The sequence below is a fragment of the Peromyscus californicus genome, unplaced genomic scaffold, assembly GCF_007827085.1.
Source record: "Peromyscus californicus insignis strain IS unplaced genomic scaffold, ASM782708v3 Scaffold_9__1_contigs__length_137607984, whole genome shotgun sequence".
NCBI lineage: Eukaryota > Metazoa > Chordata > Mammalia > Rodentia > Cricetidae > Peromyscus > Peromyscus californicus.
In genome coordinates this window covers 56,695,344-56,715,572 of record NW_026294617.1, presented here as the reverse complement: position 1 = coordinate 56,715,572, position 20,229 = coordinate 56,695,344, and the positions used below count along the sequence as shown (strand labels likewise).

The window sequence follows — 20,229 nt, the reverse complement described above, 5'->3', positions numbered from 1 at the left end:
TGTCCTGGGGGCAACAATGCAGTGATTACGATTCTGTTACTAGGATTTTAATCTTGTGGTAAATTATATATAAATGAAGGACAGGGAGATGACTCAATGGGTAAAGTCCAACTACCACAAGTTGTCCTCTAATTTTCACAGTCATGCAAGCCCCCTCAAACAAAACAGAACAAAACAATATAACAATGATAAAAAGCTTTTAAACGGCTTGAGAGTTAACTCATTGGTAAACACAGTACCAGGGCTGAAAAATGGAGTTCAATCCTTCTGACCCACATGATGGAAGCAGAGAAATGATTCTTGCGTATTGATTTCTGGCCTCCACATAAGTGTAATATATGTGTATGCAGACACACACCATAACTAAATAAATGTAAAATTAAATAATACATATAATACTGTCATGGGAGCTTATACATAATTATAGTTCAGCACCAACATGAGGTTTGGAATGTGTTTAACAGGTTAAGCTATTCCAGGATAGACATTCAAGCATAAGAAACTGACATTAGCTAGTCACAATAAGCAAATTTATGGAAGTAGATGAACAGAAGTGAAGGAAATAGCACCTAGAAGATAAAATAATAGAAATAACTCAGTCGCAACATATCTTAATGGTCTTAAACCCATTGAAAGGATTTTTTCCATGCCATCGCCTAAATGCCCCCAATTCTAGTTGCTTTTCCCTACACTCCCCGCCACACACAACTAATGCCTCCTTCTCCCATCCCTACCTGCTCCCAGTCCCCAGCAAAATCTATGCTATTTCCCCTTCCCAGGAATATCCACATATCCACACTAGAGCCCTCCTCTTTACATGACCTCTTTGGGTTTGTCGATTGTAGCTTGATTATCATTTACTTAACAGCCTAACTGCCATCATTTACCTAACACTTATTTGAGAGTCACTGATACTATTATAAAACCTTAGCTAATAATCTGATTCTAAATGTAATAGGGAATGATAAAGAAAAGAGAAAGCTTTGTCATATATGTTGGTGAGTTGATGCACTGACATCTGGGGATCTTGTGAACGTGGAAAAATGGGTTGGTAGGCAGATTGTACACATGGAAGCAACAATCACTAAGAAGAGTTGACATCGAGAGAAAAGTGTCACAGTAGGTTGCCAATTACTGTGTAGAGGCAGATGGTGGCTTAGATAACATGTAAGAAGAAGTGAGAGTGATAAAATTGGTGTGAAAAATTGAGAGTGTCTAAAGTAGATTCTTCTTTCAACTTTCTAAAGAGGTTGGTGAAGGACCAGTATCCTTGAAGGACTGTATGCAAACCCAAGAAAGGTAAACAATTTTACCCCCCATGCTCACAAGCATCCATGTTGTCTAGAAGCAGCTAAATACTTCTAAAGGTAAGCATGAGTAAAAAAAAAAATGATTCTGATAAACTGAAAAGTGTAGACGAAGATTTAATTTAAATAGTTGTCTATAAAATAAATAATTTTAGCCACCTGAAATGATTATCTGCCTTTTAGCTGGAATCACCATTTGAGTTATCTCCATTTATCTGTAAGGGGGCCAAATCATATCAGTGCAGATTTCTGCCTCATGTGTATAATGTCCTGGAGAGATAATAACAACTTCCACTCAGGAGCAGGTGAGCAGCTCATTACACTAAATCATGAATGATGGAAATGAAAATCCCACTTTATCCAAATCTTTTATGTGTTGACTTTTAATTTACACCTTTATCTCTTGCTGATGATTTCTTTAGAAGGAAATCTAATTAGCTTCTTATAGAGCTACAGAATAGAGTGCTTGCCATGCCTCATTATGAAAGTATTTATGAAGGTTTAGGAAACATGAGTGGCTATTTTTTAAGTTATATAATTCCTAAATACAAATGAGCACAGCATACTGGAATTGGATTGAAGTATATCATTAATGTGTGAAATGAAATTAATTAACTTAATTTTTGTTTAATGATTACACTTTAAATGCTAGATTTTTTTGACTAATTATCATATATGAAATAGTATTGTGAAAGAGACTATGTGCACTGATGTAATAGATGGAAAATAAAAGTCTATGAATTCCAGATTTTACAGATTCTTAAAGTTTATTTGTGGCATCTTTGAAACTTATGATGGTTTTGTGTCTAAATGAGTACAAATATGGATGTCCACAGTTGATTTTTAATACATTGACAACTATAAAGGGTGGTCTTAGATAAGGTTGAAATAATAAATACTATTTTTTCTTGCCTACAGAGTAAGATAAGCTATAAAAACTGCATATTGTAGTCACTACCCAACTGTCACATAAAATGTACTATAATCTATATAGCTTAGTTGGACCAATGCCATATAATATCAACTAGTAGTTATTGTACATTAACCATAGGTATACATCAAAATAAAACAATGTATTTGATGACATAATAGTTTCAATATGCATTCATAAAGCAAAACAAAGCAAAAAGCCCCCACATAATAGAAAATTACCTTGTAAAACACATATCAAAAGAAAACATGGATATGTGTTTCAGAGAGAGAGAGAGAGAGAGAGAGAGAGAGAGAGAGAGAGAGAGAGAGAGAGAGAGAGAGAGAGAGAGAGAGCATGTGTGGTTGTATGTGTGGGTATGGGTGAGCTAGGGCTGTCAGTTCCAGGTACACAACAGAGTCATTTGGAAGACACTCTCTGAGTTCCAACCGGAGTATAGACTTCTGTTTTATAGATCCATCATTTAGCCACCATATAATACTGAGTAAATTATTTAATTTATTTGAGAGTTTAGTCCCTATTTTATGAAATGAGAAGAGTACGGTGGCTTTGAAAATAAAGACTGAAATCACAAAAGGTAAAAGTTTGCATTGTAGATTAGCTCACAACACTAAATAATTGGGATATATGCCACCTGCTCTACACAAAGACCTGAAGATGACTTACCTTTATACATGTGAACAAAGATAGAACAGTATACACACACAGTATGATTTGAAGCAAACTAAAACTTGAAGATTTTTATTTCTCAAAAATCAAGTCATTTAGGCACCAATTGATAGCCCATGTTAGCTGTCTGTGAATAAAGAAATGTCTAGCTCCTAGCTGGAAACATTTTCTGGGGTGCAGAATGAAGATGAGTTGTTTCTGTCCTCAGAAACATCAAACATCCACACTTGGATCATTTCAGCCATAGGAAACTGTAAGATGATTTGCCGTTCACTTAACAATGCCATGCCCACTATTTATTGTTTCTTTATGTGTGGAAAAGAGAATGTTCATAATGTTCCACACCAATGATATACTGTGTTCGGCATAGAAAGAGTTTCTAGTGAACATCTACCATACTGCCAAGATGGTTATTCTCATAAAAATACATACATGCCTCAGAACCTTCTTGATCTCACAGGCTGTGTTACATTCATTTATCCTGAGTGCCCAATGAGAATAATATCACATATCTGTATTTGTCAATCCTGATTTTTTTCCTCATACCCACAGATATCTCGAACAACCTTGTTCTCCAGCTGAATGAGGTTCTACCTTATTCCCTCATGGCATTCTGAGTTTCTGGTGAACATTTACCACCCTGCCAAGCTGGGTACTCTCATCAAAACACAAGTATGCCTCAGGACCTTCTAGATATCACATCTCAGTGATTATTTTAGAGATTCGTGTTTTTGACACATTTTCTCTTCAGCCTCAAGGAAACAAAGGTCTCCATCAAAACTATATTTCAACTCACTAATGGCTTTTTACCTCAAAGGCTCTGAGGTGAATTACTATAGGATTGGTGTGTCGTTTTAGACCAGTGGATATTGTGCCATGCAGAAGTAACTATGAGTGACAACTTTTGCATTTTCAGTGCATAATGACACACTGAGTAAACTGAGTGCTGTGTTTTGGGAGTGTTTAAACACTTACGTTCCTAATCCTCATTAATTAATATGTATGTGTTTGTTATTTGATAACTTCACTATTGATATCAAGAAAAATAATCTAATCTTTGTCAGAATTCTCCCATGTCATCATTGTTACACAAGCTTCCATCTAAATATCTCTGATTAGATATAAGACAGTTGGGGAAACTTTGACTTACTTTCTCTAAATACCAATATTAAACTCCTAATTAAAATTAACAAATGAACAAGGTTTCTCATGCTTTATAGATTTGTTCTTGTTGCTGCTACTGATGATGATAGAGCCTAGAGTCTTACACTTGCCCAGGACCTCCTACCTCTGAGCTCCAACCTCAAATATTTTATATAGATTAAGTGATAAATGTTTTCAATGTCAATTACTGAGGGCATTTCCTTCATTGTCTTACAATTTGATATATTTCACTTTATGAAAACAAATTGCATATTTTGCAGAAATATTAGCCATAAGCTGGTGGAGTTACTGTCTTACTTATAAACCTAATCTATCATTTTTTATTTTTATAAACTGGGTTGATATCAAATAAAAACTGAGAAACCAATGAAATATTCACTCCAGTATATATTTCTTTGAACAAGGAAAAAAAAACTTCACAGAGAAAATATCTCCTAGGGAATTTTTCGAATTGCATGAAAGACATAAATCTCAAATAAGTAACCCAGAATGTTTATAATGAAATCAACCTAAGTTTTAAAAAAGACAGATTCTCTAAGGCTTAGAAGACCTATATAATATTCCCAGTGTTCAAGATTTTGTTCAATCACAAGTTTCTTTCAAACTCCAAATGAAATAAGAATTTGCCTCTGAGGAAATTCCACATAGGTCTCTTCTTAGTGTTATTGGACAAAGTTGAGGTGACGTTTGAGAGGCCCCTGTAGACAAAGCCAGGTCAGTTCTGCCATCCAGGAGAATTTGACCTTGCTTTATTTTCACATATAATAGAATTATAATTGAGGTTATTGGCTAACATAAGTAAAAGTTGGGATATTTGTGAAAATACTATTTGCAAGTGAAATAAATCATAAACTCACCCAAAAAGCCACCTTTGCAAAAGGGCAGACCACATAAAGTGTTCAGGTATGTGCCATTACATGTTGGCTTCCATTCTTCCTGCCAGTCTCCTCCTCCTCCCTCAGTAGGACAGGAACCCCTTTCAGTCAGGGCTATCCTGATCCCTGATCCACTGTTTCCCACAAATAAATGCTTCATAGTTTTTATTGTCATTTCGTTTTCCTGATAGAATGTGCTTCCTAATTTTCTAGCAGAAATTAGAAAAACAGTTGTGGATTTTTAAAAGCCGTATAGATCAGGGACACAGACAAAGAAAACCAGTGACTTCATGGACATTGGTTATAGTTTATAATAATGTGAAAGACACTAAGGAAAGTTCCAGAAATAGCAAGTCTCTATGCATGGTGTTACTCTTGAGTTAACTCCAGTGACCCAAATATGTTCAGCACTAGCTGCCACCCTACAGTGTTGCACAGATAATTCCTGCTGGCAATTCCCTTCCCTTTTTTGTACTTAAAGTCACAGAGAAATGCACAGTAGACTAGCACTACATTTAAGCCCATCATACTTCTTCCTTTCCTGAAAATCACTGTGCTAGCTGGATGTTCAGAAAAATAATATTTCAATAAAAATATACTGAGTGTTAATTACCATAATCACTGTGGGAGATAGTATAATGAACAATTCATTATCCTAATTGTTAGTGACATATTGTATGCCAGAAACTGTGCAAAGATTTTGCACATAACAATGTCATGTGCATGCTTTAGACAAAAGAGAAGCACATTTAGACTTCACTTTTTAAATAATAAAAATGCTAAATCCAAATGTTTTTTAAAGAAAATCTGTCAACTCACAGGTAGCAAATTTGAATTCAGGATAAGGTCAATTATTGCTGAATTTGTTTCTGGAGTAACATAAGCATAGCACATTTTCTTAACAAATTCCAAAGTTATATCTGATATATCTTTGACAGCAGACCCAGGCTCTGTGTTAGATAACCATCAGCACATCTCAGATGGCCTCCAATTTCGGGGCTGAACTACCATAGCAAACATGCAAAAGTATTGCTGCAACATAGAGACTCCTTGGGTCACATATCTACTATAACCAGTAAATGTTAAGAAGCATGCTGATGCTTGAATAAATTTAGGAAAAAGATACATATTTGTCTTAAATTTTACAAATATTTTTTTCTGTATGAGTGTTTTGCTTTCATGAGTGTCTATGTATCATATGTGTGCATTGCCCACAGAGACTAGAAGAGGGCATTCGATCCACTGGAACTGGAGATGCTGACGGGTTTGAGTCAGTATACAGGTGCTGGGAATACAGTCTGGAACCTCTGGAAAAGCAGCCATCACTCTTATACACAGAGCCATATGTTCAAACCCTGTCTAAATATCCTTGATAGACAACTTTTTCTTAAATTCTATAAGAATAGTTCTGAGAAGGTTACACCCACAGGGTTACAACTAAATTAAATGCTTAAAATATTATTTCAGTCAGATGCCCTATGAATAATTTTTACAGCTTCAAATTGTAAAAATGACTATTTATGTAATCAATACCATTCTTTCAGTGATCATCTCTGACTTTGTTTTATACTCATTTTGAATTTATAGAAAAATCCAACATACCTTGGAGAGATCAGGGATACAAGGGACATACCTAAACATAATAAAAACAATACACAGCAAGCCAATTGTCAACATTAAATTAAATGGAGAGAAACTTGAAGCAATTCCACTACAATCAGGAATAAGACAAGGTTATCCACTTGGTCCATACCTATTCAATATAGTACTTGATGTTCTAGATAGAACAATAAGTCAACTAAAGGAAACCAAGGGGATAAAATTTGGAAAGGAAGGAGCCAAAGTACCATATTTTCACAGACGATAGGATAGTATAAATAAACAACCCCAAAAACTCTACCAGAGATCTACAGCTGATAACCACCTTTAATCGGTGACTTTTCACAAAATTAACTAAAAATAAATCAGTATCCCTCCTATATACAAATGATAAATGGACTGAGAAAGAAATCAGAGAATCAAGAACAGAGAGGGAGAACAAGGAATAGGAGACCATGATAAATGAAGACCACATGAGAATAGGAAGAAGCAAAGTGCTAGAGAGGCCCACAGAAATCCACAAAGATACCCCCACAACAGACTGCTGGCAATTGTCAAGAGACAGCCAGAACTGACCTACTCTGGTGATAGGATGGCCAAACACCCTAATTGTCGTGCTAGAAACCCTATCCAACTACTGAGGGATCTGGATGCAGAGATCCATGACTAGGCCCCGGGTGGTGCTCTGGGAGTCCAATTAGCAAGAATGAGGAGGGTTTATATGAGCGAGAATTGTTGAGACCAAGGTTGGATAAAGCACAGGGACAAATAGCCAAACGAATGGAAACACATGAACTATGAACCAATGGCTGAGGGGCCCCCAACTGGATCAGGCCCTCTGAATGGGTGAGACAGTTGATTGGCTTGATCTGTTTGGGAGGCATCCAGGCAGTGGGACCAGGTCCCGAGCTCATTGCATGAGTTGGCTGTTTGAAACCTGGGGCCTATGCAGGATTGCTTGGCTCAGCCTGGGAGGAAGGGACTGGACCGCCTGGACTGCGTCTAGCAGGTTGATCTCAGTCCTGGGGAGAGGCTTTGCCCTGGAGGAGGTGAGAATGGGGTGTGGGCTGGGGGAGAGGTGAGGGGGCGGGAGGGGGGGAGAACAAGGGAATCTGTGGCTGATATGTAGAACTGAATTGTATTGCAAAATAAATAAATAAATAAATAAAAATAAAAAAAATGGGACCTCATGAAAATGAAAAGTTTCTGTAAGGCAAAGGACACCGTCAACAGGACAAATGCCAGCCCACAAGATGGGAAAAGTTCTTCACCAACCCCACATCTGATAGAGGGCTGATTTCCAAAATATATAAATAACTTGAGAAACTAGATATCAACAAACCAAATAATCCAATTAAAAAATGAGGTACAGACATAAACAGAGAATTTGTAATAGAAGAATCTCAAAAGCTGAGAAACACTTAAGGAGATGTTCAACATCCTTACCCATCAGGGAAATGCAAATCAAAATGACTCTAAGATTTCTTCCTACACCTGTCAGTGTGGCTAAGAGCAAAACCAAAGTGACAGCTCATGTTGGAAAGAATGTGAAATAACAGGAACACTCCTCCATTGCTGGTAGGAGTGCGAACTTATACAGCCAATTTGGAAGTCAGTGTGGCTATTTCTCAAAAAACTGGGAATCGATCTACCACAAGACCCAGCTATACCTCTCTTGAGCATACTCCTAAAGGATACTCAATCATACCATAAGCAGACTTGCTCAACTATGTTCATAACAGCTTTATTTGTAATAGCTAGAACCCGAAACCAACCTAGATGTTCCTCAACCGAGGAATGTATAAAAAATATGGTACATTTTCACAATGGAATATTACTCTGGTGCAGAAAACAAAGACATCAGGAAATTGGAAGGCAAATGGATGGAACTAGAAAAAAAATCATTCTGAGTGAGGTAACCCAGACCAAGAAAGACAAACATGTTATGTACTCACTCATAAGTGGATATTAGCTGTAAAATAAAGGATAACTATGCTACAATCCACAGACCCAGAGAGACTAGGAAACAAGGAGGATTCGTGGGGGGGATGCCTAGATTTCCTGGGAAGGGGAAATAGAAGAGATTTTGTGAGTTTATTGAGGAATGGTGGGGATAGGAACATGATCAGTCAGGTTGTTGGGGTCATGGAAGAGACAGTGCTGATAAGGATCCCTGGGGCTGCATTTCAGGGTAAGGTGGAAGCCTGCTATGGGGGAATCTCCCAGGCGTCTATAGGACAGACTCCAGCTTCGACTCCTAGCAATAGTGAATAGGTAGCCTGAACTGGCCATCTGCTGTGACCAGATTAGTACCTGGTTCAATTATCATCAGAGAGGAACTATCTAGGAACTGATGGAGGCAGATACAGAGACCAACAGTCAAACATCAGTCAGAGTTTAGGAAGGAGTGTAGGTGCCGGAGGGGTGAAGGATATCACAAGAAAACTCACAGAATCAACGAACCTGGGCTCATAGGGGTTCACAGAGACTGAAAGGACAACCAGCAAGCCTGCTTGGGATTGACCTAGGCATTCTGTACTTACGTTACAGTTGTGCAGTTTGGTCATCTTGTGGGACTCCTAACAGTGAGAACAGAGACTGTCTCCAATTCTTTTACAGGCTTTTGGGGCCCTATTCCCCATACTAGGTCTCCTTGGCCAAATTTAATCATGGGAAGTGCTTAGTCTTACTGCAACTTGTTATGCCATGGTTATTGATTCTCATGGGAGACCTGCCCTTTCTTGCATGGGGATGGAAGAAGAGGAGATTTCAGGGATGGGAATGGGGGAGGGAGGGAGAAGAGGGACTGGAAGGGGAGGATAGGAGGTAGGGTGAGGCTGGAATGTAAAATAAAACAATGAATTAACAAAAAAGTAGTATTCAGGTTTGCTGAAGTATGCAATGGGGACACTACAAATTCATAACCAAAGTTTTCAAGGTTCATTAATAAACTATTCCATGTGTCCACTTTACCCAAGAAACATAAAATTGTGAAATATTAATTTCTGTTCCATGATGAATCGATAAAAATGAACTTGTGATGAGAATGTTTGACTTGCACATGACGGACAACAAAATAAACAAGATTTATTTTGCAAAAATAAATGTAAATAAATAAATAATTGGAACAGTTGTCAGATCTGCAATGTGGAGTGCTTGTAAACTGCATGATATTAGTGCTCTTATCTAATCAGTAAATTCCTGCAGCATTAGTCTATTTAGTGTTTACTAAATTCTAGCACTTAGAGTCCTCTAGTGATACCTGAATAAAATATTTTCTTTAAACCTTACATCTTCAAGTTTTATTTACATCTCCATATTTGAATATCACTCTCCTTTTAAATTATTTCTATTTTTATTTTATTGAAAAGAGATTTTTTAAAACAATATATTCAGATTACAGTTTCCTTTCCCCCTAACTCCTCTATGTTCCTCCCCCACCTCTTGTCCCATTCAGATCCACACCCATTCTGTCTCTCATTAGAAAATAAATAAGCATCTAAAGAATAATTTAAAAATTAATAAAATAAAACAAAAAATACAAATCATAAGAAAAAACAAACAGAAATAAAAGTCAAAGAAAAAACACAAGGAACACATATAGACTCAGAAACACGTGCTAGTTAGTACACACAGGAATCCTTTAAAAACACAAAACAGGAAGCCATGATGTGTATACAAAGGACCTATTATGTATAAAAACATGTCCTGATGAAACATTATGAGACAGAGGCCCTCCAAAATGACATTGAGATCCTTTGTTTTGGGTATTTACCTCTGGCATGGGGGCTGCCTCTAAAGGTGGTTTGCTTCCCCAGTCAAACCTTAGAAACAACTGATTTTTCATCTGGGAGTGGTTATCAATGGCTGATTGTAGCCAGAAGCTTCTTGGTTAAGGATAGGCTTGTGTTCACTTTCTCCACTCGACAACAACAGTGAAGTTTCTCAGAAAAGATTAATTAGAAATTCTTTAAAGGTGTTGCTGGCTGCTTACTTCAACCATTTAGGGCACTAGGCATTGTTTTGTTTCAAACAGGACTAAAGGAGAATTGAGAGAGTGCTGGAATTACAGGAAATTACTAGGCAGGGAAAAAGCCAGGACTTTGTAACTCAAGAAGTAATGAAAACAACAAACTGTCTCTCTGTCTCTCTCTGTCTCTGTCTGTCTCTCTCTGTCTGTCTCTCTCTCTCTCTCTCCCTTTGTGTGTGCATGTCTGTCTCTGTCTATCTGTCTCTGTCTCTCTCTCTTTCTCTTTGTGTATGTGTGTGAATGCACGTGCCTGTCTGTCTATTTTTACACACACAAGCATGCATAAATGCACATGCACAAACACCCAGAATTTGTCTTAAGTGTTGAGATACAGCAGCAGTACTATACTAGAGAAGGTTTAAAGTCCTATTAAAAATAGAAGTAAGAGGCAGAATGAAATCAGAGATCAAACCCTGAAGGAGAATATGCTTCTTTCTTCAGAAATAAGATGTCACTGCTATTCAAAACAATATGGAAGCTTCTGGAAAAGTGCACTAGTTCTGGTTATTATGCCTGTAGGACTCTAAATCAAAATAGCCCAGAAATGCTTGAACATTATTATTTATTACTATAGAAATCATATTAAGTAAAATGTCTAAATAGCCTAAGAGTTCATCACCTGATTAGTGAATAAAGAAAATGTGAAGGACTGGGCTCGGGAAGCAGAGCCAGGCCTATCTCTGTGAGTTCAAGGTCAGCTTTGTCTACAGAGTGAGATCTAGGACAGGCACCAAAACTACACTAAGAAACGCTATCTCGAAAAAAAAAAAAAAAAAACAGAAAAAAAGGAAAGAAAATGTAAAATATATAGACAATGAAAATTTTTAGTCACAGAGAAAAATAAAACAATGAAATTTTCAAGAAAATAAATTAAAAGTTATATCAAATGAAATAAACCAAAACAGAGGGAAAATGTCACATTTTCTTTCATATTTAGACTCTGGGTGTGTGTGTGTGTGTGTGTCTGTGTGTGTGTGTGTGTGTGTGTGTGTGTGTGTGTCCATTTGTGTGTACCTGTGCATGTGTTTATGTGTGCATGTGTTTATGTATGTGTATGTGTGTATGTATGTGTGTTGGGAAGTAAATCATAAAATTAGAGAGGAATGCAAGAAGAGAAGGAAGTGATTTGAAGTGGTGGTGGAGATGGTAGGGATATAAGGACAAAGGGGAATTTTGGTGAGAAAGGGATCAAGTAAGAGAATGAGTGGACGGAGGAGTCAGTACAAGAATATTAGAATAACAATAAATGGTAAACATGTATGAAATGCCCATAAGAAACTCATTGTTTTGTATGTTAAATTAAGAAGTTAATTTTACAAGGAAGTAAGAAGAAGTTGTCCAATATTTTCAAATTCCACACGTTGGATTCACATGTGCACAAAGATCTGCCAAAAATAACTTGCAGATGTAGGTTTGTGTCTATACATGTATGTTCCTTGTTTATTAAACAATTTATAAATCCTCTTGGCCTTTGGGGTGTGGTGATCCCACAGATAGGCCCTGTCAAATTACAGCTGACTTCAATTTGAGCTTCAGAAATGGAATAAAGAAGTATCTGAAATGGTAAGTCCTCAAATATTCATTTTGAGAGTGTACAGAGTTTGGCAGCTTGGTATATTCAGACACATTTTTGTTAATTTTTCCTATCTTATTTCTCTATATGAGTTGATTAGCTTGTAAGTATGAATGAAATAAGAAAATTGTTGCACCGATTTGCATTTAGAAATAATTTTGCATTCCTTTTTGTCCTTCTGTTTTTTCTTTTTGATTTTGTTGTTGTTGTTCATTTGTTTCTTTCTTTGTTTTTGAAACAGAATTTCACTACATAGCTCTGGTTGGCCTGGAAAGCTTGTAAACCAGGCTGGCCTTGAACTCACAGAGATCCAGAGATCCACTTGCCTTTGTCTCTAAAATGTTGGAATTTAAGGCTACACTAGCACCCCTTGAATTGTTACCTATCATCAGGAGATAGCACTTTCATTCAATGCTCTTGAACAGCATATCTTCTCTATTCCTTTCATGAGAAGATTTCAAACGTAAGCTGACAATTTTAGTGGCAACATTGTGCCTCCACACACCTGGCCTATCTCTGACAAGAATGAGGATATACTGATCTATGTCTCACCATACATACACACACACACATACATGCATATCTCTCTATATATAATATTGCTTCAACATATTTCATAAAAATGAAGGAGAATGATGTACTTTAACTTTCACAGAATGTTTATTTTCCCTGCAGGAGAAATATTTTCTCCTTGGAGGAGTTTTAAGGAAACATATATCAAACCCAATGTCTTCTCAACCATTTTTTGCTATAATTTATAACAGGAAAAGTGCACTGTAGACATTCTCAGACAGCAGGAAAGTGTCTCTTGCTTCTCACTTCAGGTGGTTGCTGTGTCAGCTGCTATGAAGTCCTGGCAATGAACTTGTCTAGGCCTATGACCCATCTGAGACTTCACAGGTCTTTAGTGTCTTACTGCCTGATTGTGCCCCAAACATTCCTATGTACACTCTTAGCACAGAAAGTCATAAAGGAATGCCTACCAACTAGCCTTGTTCTTTCCAAACTGAAGGGTCAACCAGTCTAAGAAATTCAGTCCAGAACAGCATCATACTGGAATAGAGAGTGGGAAATGGAGGAAAATTTGAGGAAAACCTTTCTATATGAGCTACGGTGTGTCTTTGCTTGCTATATTTAGCAGATCTTGTTCAGAGCAATATAACCACGTGGAAATTGAATTTTCAGTATTCTGTGTTAATGTGTGTGTGTTTTTTTAAAGATCTTTTCAGTATAATTTGCAGCTGTGATCATTGATCAAAGAAAGAAACCTACACATGGGCACATGCACATTAAAACATTGAATGAAGAAAGAGATGGGAAAGAGAGGAGAGTAGTAATGTTGCTTCCCTCTCTCTCAATCCAAACATTTGCACTGCCTTGTAATTTCTATGAATGTCATGTGTCACCTGACATCAGCATATTCGGCCTCATAGGATTAAAATTTCTACTGGAACTCTAATATGGAGAACTAAAAGAAGAGAAAGGATGACTGAACTGAACACAGATGTGTATGTGTGTGTGTGTGTGTGTGTGTGTGTGTGTGTGTGTGTGTGTGTGTGTAATAAAAATCCCATGGCATCTATATCTAAAAACTATTATTACAGTCAGTGATAAGTAATTCTTGTAGACCACACCATTTGACCCAAGTATTAATTATGCCCTTGCAACTCAGAAGATACATCTTAAAAATTAGGATAGGTTTAGTTATGTGTATATGAATGTTTTGCCTACATGCCTATCTTTGCACCACATTCTTGTCTGCTTCCTTCAGAAACCAGAACAGGGCATCAGATCCCCTGAAACCGAGTTACAAATGGCAATAAAGCAAATTGAGCGTATTGAATATACAAACTGAGTCTTCTGCAAGAACAGCAAATGCTCTTAACAGCTGAGCCATCTCTCTGGGATCGTAGAAGGTATGATGCTATGATTGTCCTTACAATACAATTCATTCAAGCTTTCCATTTTCTGCATTTGTTATAGATCACACTGTCTGGACTTATTGGAAGCCTTCACTAAATTTTGATAACACTTTCTCTGCTCACATCTGCTTTCATCTAGCTAACTTTCACTCCCTCACTAGTGGACACATGTTGGAAAGTGCTTTTGAAAACATTTATATTTTGAAAAGTGTTGTGAAAATAACATAATTACCTATTCCTACTCTTTTCCCATTCCTCTGCTTTTCTTCTACCTGTCAGTTCCCCCTTTTCCTCTGACATTAGCAGAAAATATAATATCATAATATGGTTGGTACAACTGTGTTTCCTTTATGAAAATTCTAGTATCACATGTGTGAGAAGCTGAAATGTATAAACATTGACTTGTGGAGTTCCTCCTAGAAGCAATACCACAATAAATCAGTTGATTATATAAAATATATATTCATGATATTTTATTGTTTGGGGTTTAAACAGTCAATGTTAAAATATTTTTTGAAAAAAACATTTTAAATTGGTATCTGATTTCTTGACTAATAATTATTTAAAACTAGTTATACTAAGTATTTCATGCAATTTCCATACCATAAGAAACTAAATGTGGTATAAATATCAAATTATACAAGTATATTTGTATATATGATAATTTAAGATTAATTTGAAAATATGGTCATATAATAACTTCTTTGCATACAAATTATAACAGAAATAATTAAATAATTTTCTAGTACTTATAGACCACATTTTATTTAAAATTGTTGGAAGCTCATTTCAGTCTTTATTACATTAAGTAAACACAATTGATTCCTATAAAATTATATTATTTCATTTTAATAGTATCTCTTTCAATTCTGTCTATCCATATTTTTATGTCAAAGGTAAACTTTTAAAGAATTTTTTAAATTTATACTTCTCAAGCCTTTGCAAAATATATTATTTTGAGGATATAAGCTCTTTAACTTTTAAGCTTTATTCAATTTATTAATATGCTGAAAAGTTTGAGGCTTTTAAAAGAAATGCATGCCATTTTAACTCATTCAAAATTTTCCTTGGAAGTTAGAGACTAAATAAATCAACTTAAAATTTGACTTATTGAAGTTAAGGTTTATCAGAAATTATCTATGTACTTTCAATAGCTCATCAGGTTATAGAGGGACATCAGAATTTGGAGTATACTACATGCTCTTGTACCCTACAGAAAACTGAATCAAGTGAAACTTCTTTAGGGAAAAAAAAAAAGGTGGAGACACACACTTGGTCCTCTAACCAGATCTCAAAAATTTAAGGAAACTATGATAAAGATCCAATGTTGTATGGCATTGCTAATCCCTGCTGGCCCAAGCTGAGGGCTCGCATAGGCTCCTGATCACTTTAGAGAGGAGTGAGAAGATCAGTAAGACACAAAAGGAGTATTTTGTCTAAGAATTACTTATTCTGTTGGATAATGACAAATGGCAGCATCAGACACAGGCTGTATTATCCTTGTGAGTGGACAGAGTTCTTTGAGGAGCTGGGGAAAAAGGGTACCTGGCCCTTATTTTCACAAAACCTGATCATGAACAATCTCCTCATAAAAGTCAAATTCCTAAAGCAGTCCAGAAACAGCCTGAGGATTGCAAAAATTTTTGATATGTTCAAATAAACTCTCCAAACTTTGTGAAGTTTAATAACTTTTTAAACAATGTTGATAAAAAATTTAGAACAATATATGACATTATTATGGCATTTTGTCATATACATATAAAGTTTGTAACATGATATCTTGTATATGCACATTGTATATGTTTTTTAATCTCAAGGTAAATATTCAAGCATATACACATACATAAATAGTTATGTACATACGTATGTCAAACTTGTGTGTATGTATTTCACTATACAAACCAAGGAATAAAAATACAAAAATGCATGCATAATGAAGTCTTTTTGAATTCAAACAAACAATTATATCCACTTTGGTATTTTAAATTCTTCCTACTTAACCTATCTTAGAGACAAGAATAAAGAAGTCTGAAGATTATAGTTACAAAAACAAAATAGATGATGAAGAAATGTGGCAGGGGTAAATATATAAATGAAGCCAGACCAAGAAATATATAGATGTTTAACATAATTGCAAATAATCCCAAAATGACTCAGTTTACTTGTATTGATTGTGAATTGTCCAGGCAGCTATCACTGGACAAAGGATTTCTGGAGCAACATTTCATGTCAGTCTTTAGAAGGAAATGAATTGGTTGCCGCCATACAGTGACAATGGTGTTGCTAGTGAAACAGGAGTTACCTCTCCATAATCAGAACAGCAAAGGCTCAAGGGATACTTATAAACTGGTCACATGAATTTGACAAGAAAGAAGCTAGCAGCCAATATAGGAAACTATCAATATCTACAAGGATGATGTCTGGCAAGGACAGCCAGTGATGTAGGGACCAGTGGGTGAGCCAACACTAGCAGCTAAAAAAGCAAGTGAAAAATGAACAGGGGAAGGGAGGCTTCAATCCCCCTAGCTGGACTGAGAAGGGCATGTGCAGCCCATGATCATCTCTTAGATTGGGCCACAAGGGCATGCACAGAGAGCAAGACCCCATATTGACTGGGCCCAAGGCATGCATGGAGAATTAACTCCCCTACCCTAAATGGCCTTAGTCTTTATCAGGTTTCAGCCATAAATCCTATGGAAAGTCCCCAGAAAAGAAGCCCAACATGGTACTTCTTTTCTTGAGATTCTTCCCACTTTGGGGAGTTTCTGTCATTGTTCTCTGTTTCCACACAATCCATGTGTCCTGGATGTTATGTGGCCAGTTGTGTTAGACATGGAAAAACCCAGTATGGCTGAAAGACAGCTCTTCCCCAAATCAAATCATACAAAATGTGACACTTTCCTTCTTCCCTTGAGAAACATAAATTAAGTATTCATCATTTTTGACACTAAGACTATAATACCCTGACTCTGGCCCAGGTGTGTTCCAGACATTAAGATATCAATTATATGAAGTGAGGATGATGCAATCTGGGAATAAAGAAGATTAATGGGATGCCAGGTCAGAGGAAGAAAACCAGTATTCATCAAACACATATTATGTGTCAGGCCCTCTGCCTGAAGCTGTGGAAGTATCTTTGAAATACAAAAGTGAAGAAGTACTGTCAAATTAGGAATATACAGTTCACAGAAATCCATTCTGCAACACATTTATACACATGGGAAATTCATTTGATAATTTACTCCACAAAATTGGTAGAACAAATCATTTTTACTAGCAAGGTGTTTCAAGTGTCGAATAAATTCTAGTTGTTTTAAAGAAATAGTATATAAATAACAATTTAATTTGGGAAACAAATACAACATTTTTATTGTTGTTCTTGATCATCATTATTGCAGTAATTGTGAGAATTACTTTAAGCTGAAATATAGGAAATTTGATGATCATCCCTGTTTATTAAAATTTGGTGCTATGTGGAGATAGGATTGTTGTGGTTAATGTTTACTATCCATTACTTTAATTACTTATAGAGCACAGTTTAGACATTCATGTATGTCAATATACAGCCCTAAAGGAATACAAATGCTAAGAAATTAAAATATCATCAACCATAACTTTAATACCATTTCAATAATACATAGCAATGAAATAAAATCATGTCTCTGTTTGTAGACAATATTTGGTTGTTTTTCAAGTTATCATCAGCTCTCATCTCCAGCTATCTAGAAATCATTCCAAGCCTAAAACCACATAATTTTCTGACAACATGTCAACTATATACAGTAACCCAAAATGGCACAATAGGTTGATGTGAATACTGTCTGCACATGTAAGCATTTTAACTACTGCTGTGAAGTCTTAAGCACATATTACTCCGTGCGTTAGTGTTACCTTCACACCTTGTAAATAATCGGAGGAAGAGAAAAAAAAAAAGTATCCCTTTAGAAAGATCATGCTTCAAACATTCCATATGGACTTATTATACTTCCTAATGGAATTTCATATTAATCTCATCAAGAACCAAAACTGTTATGGTATGATCAAATACACTGAACAGACATCTGAATCTGTGGCTCTTCCTCATGTCACATTCAAAGGCACATTTTCTCTATTTGAGAATTAATTCATCAGAATCATTTCATTTTTTTTTCAGGAAATATGAACATTTTATAAGATTCTAGGAAAAATTCCTAATAAGAATTTGGAAAAGTGTCAGAGTTAAATTGATACAAATAACAAAACACACTTTTGTCATTAGAAGTTTGTTCATTAGACATTAAAAAAAATAAAACTGTCTTGTTGGTAAGCTCCCCACTGATACTGATAAATGCATAATGTCAAACAGACATGAGAAGCCAAAAATCATAAGTGACTATTCTTTGCATTTGTTTTATAAATAAACGCGTTGATTTTATGTGTCTTTTATTAAGATTAGAGAAAAGCTTTGAAAATGGACTTAGCATTCATCTTAGCACTTACCTCATATGGGTGATAATAAGTGTTGTGGTGGGAATGAAAAAATCATCCACTCGGTCAAACTGTTTCCCCACTGGCTGTGTGTGGATGGTGTGGTGTGGCACATTCCCACTGGCCAGGGTTATCACCTATACACAATACACCAGGTTTAGACCAAAGCAGTATAGAGTATGAAGCTCAATTTTATTCAAGATAAATATATTTGTGTCAGTAAACTCTATATTCCTTTTGAGAGTTGGTATCTTAGTAGCAAAGTGTGATGTGTAATATGTAGCTAATTTTTGACGGGAAAACTTCTTTCTACAAAGAAGTCTTGTAGCATATGATTTTTTGCACAAGGCAGACAACTTAGGACTTAACATTCTCAGAACACATCTGATTGTTAAGAGATACAGGACTGTAAATATACATATGCAGCCTGTGCATTGTGGAAGCTGTGAAAATAGTAAACCAGACAAACATAGAGCAATATAAAAGAATTACTATGACATAATTTCTTCTGTAGAGCAGAGATAGCGATACGGCCATGAGAACAAAAACAAAGCATAGCATCATCTTAACTTTTGAAAATCTTGGACTAATGCAATTTTATTTTAAAAACTTTTATTCATTTTTGAAATTTATTTATTTGTGTGTGTGTGTGTGTTGTGTGTGTGTGTAGGTGTGTGCTCACATTCATATGTGTGTGCAATGCCATAAATGTGAAAATCAGAGGACTATCTTCAGGAGACAATTATACATAAAATATGGTTATATTTAAAATCTGGTTATATCTAAAATAAAATATGGTTATATTTAAAATATTTTATTCCTCATATTCTACAATGCATCAAGTTCTAGAAGTTCCCTTTATATGTCTTGTACCTTATCAGTATTGAAAGAAACAATTACTTGATTAAAATTTTGTTCAAATAGTGAGTATGCAGGGGGCTGGATAGTGGCTTGGCAAGTCAATGTGCTCACTGTCCAGCCTGATGACTTGTTCTACATTTGAATACATACTCCTCACCAAGTGTGAAACTGTAGAACACACTCTCATCATGACTTTTAGAATAGCAACTTTTACATTTTATAACGCATCAATATCATTTTAAAAGTAAAATCAACTACGATACACTTAAAACTCTGTGGAGAATCACTAATTAGTATGATAGCTCATGGGATTTCTTAGTAGTAAAAATTACAGAAAACTAATAATTTTCCTGAATATCTGTCAAAAATGTATGGCTTAAAAATCTAGCTTGAAAATATAAAATGAAAATATATGTAGGGTTTTCTATTATTGAGAAGTTGAGAAACTGCTGTTGCACCTTTCTGAGTAGATGGGTTATAAAATGCAATGTTCTGGAACAAAGACTTCTCAGCCTTTAGAGTCCAGTGCCTGGCTTTCACCAGTTGTCACTGTGATTGACATAACACAGAAACACAAACACCGCAGTGAGGACCTGCCCACAGTTTTATTATGAATTGAGTTTCTCAAAAGGATTATTCATTCCTACTTTCACAAGTCTAAAATCCTATTTCCTTTGCAGATGTATCATGATAATCCTAGTGGGTGATAAATTTCCGTGATTATTGGACATTTCTGCAGAGTCATGGTTTTCTTAGCAAAGGGAACTGGCAAGCCACTCAAGGAACTGTGGTCTGATATGTGGGCTTAGGAGCTTTTAGCAGTGAATTGAT

The 20,229-nt window shown here is 35.9% G+C and overlaps 1 protein-coding gene across 3 annotated transcripts in view; it reads right to left on the bottom strand.

The window, feature by feature from the left end:
- Fstl5 (follistatin like 5) overlaps nt 1-20,229 on the bottom strand; it is a 596,643-nt gene that overhangs the window by 78,783 nt on the left and 497,631 nt on the right. For all 3 annotated transcript variants that reach the window (XM_052730071.1, XM_052730070.1, XM_052730069.1), the window contains exon 15: nt 18,550-18,674. In XM_052730071.1, the coding sequence (XP_052586031.1) occupies nt 18,550-18,674 (125 nt within the window). The remainder of the gene's footprint in view (nt 1-18,549; nt 18,675-20,229) is intronic.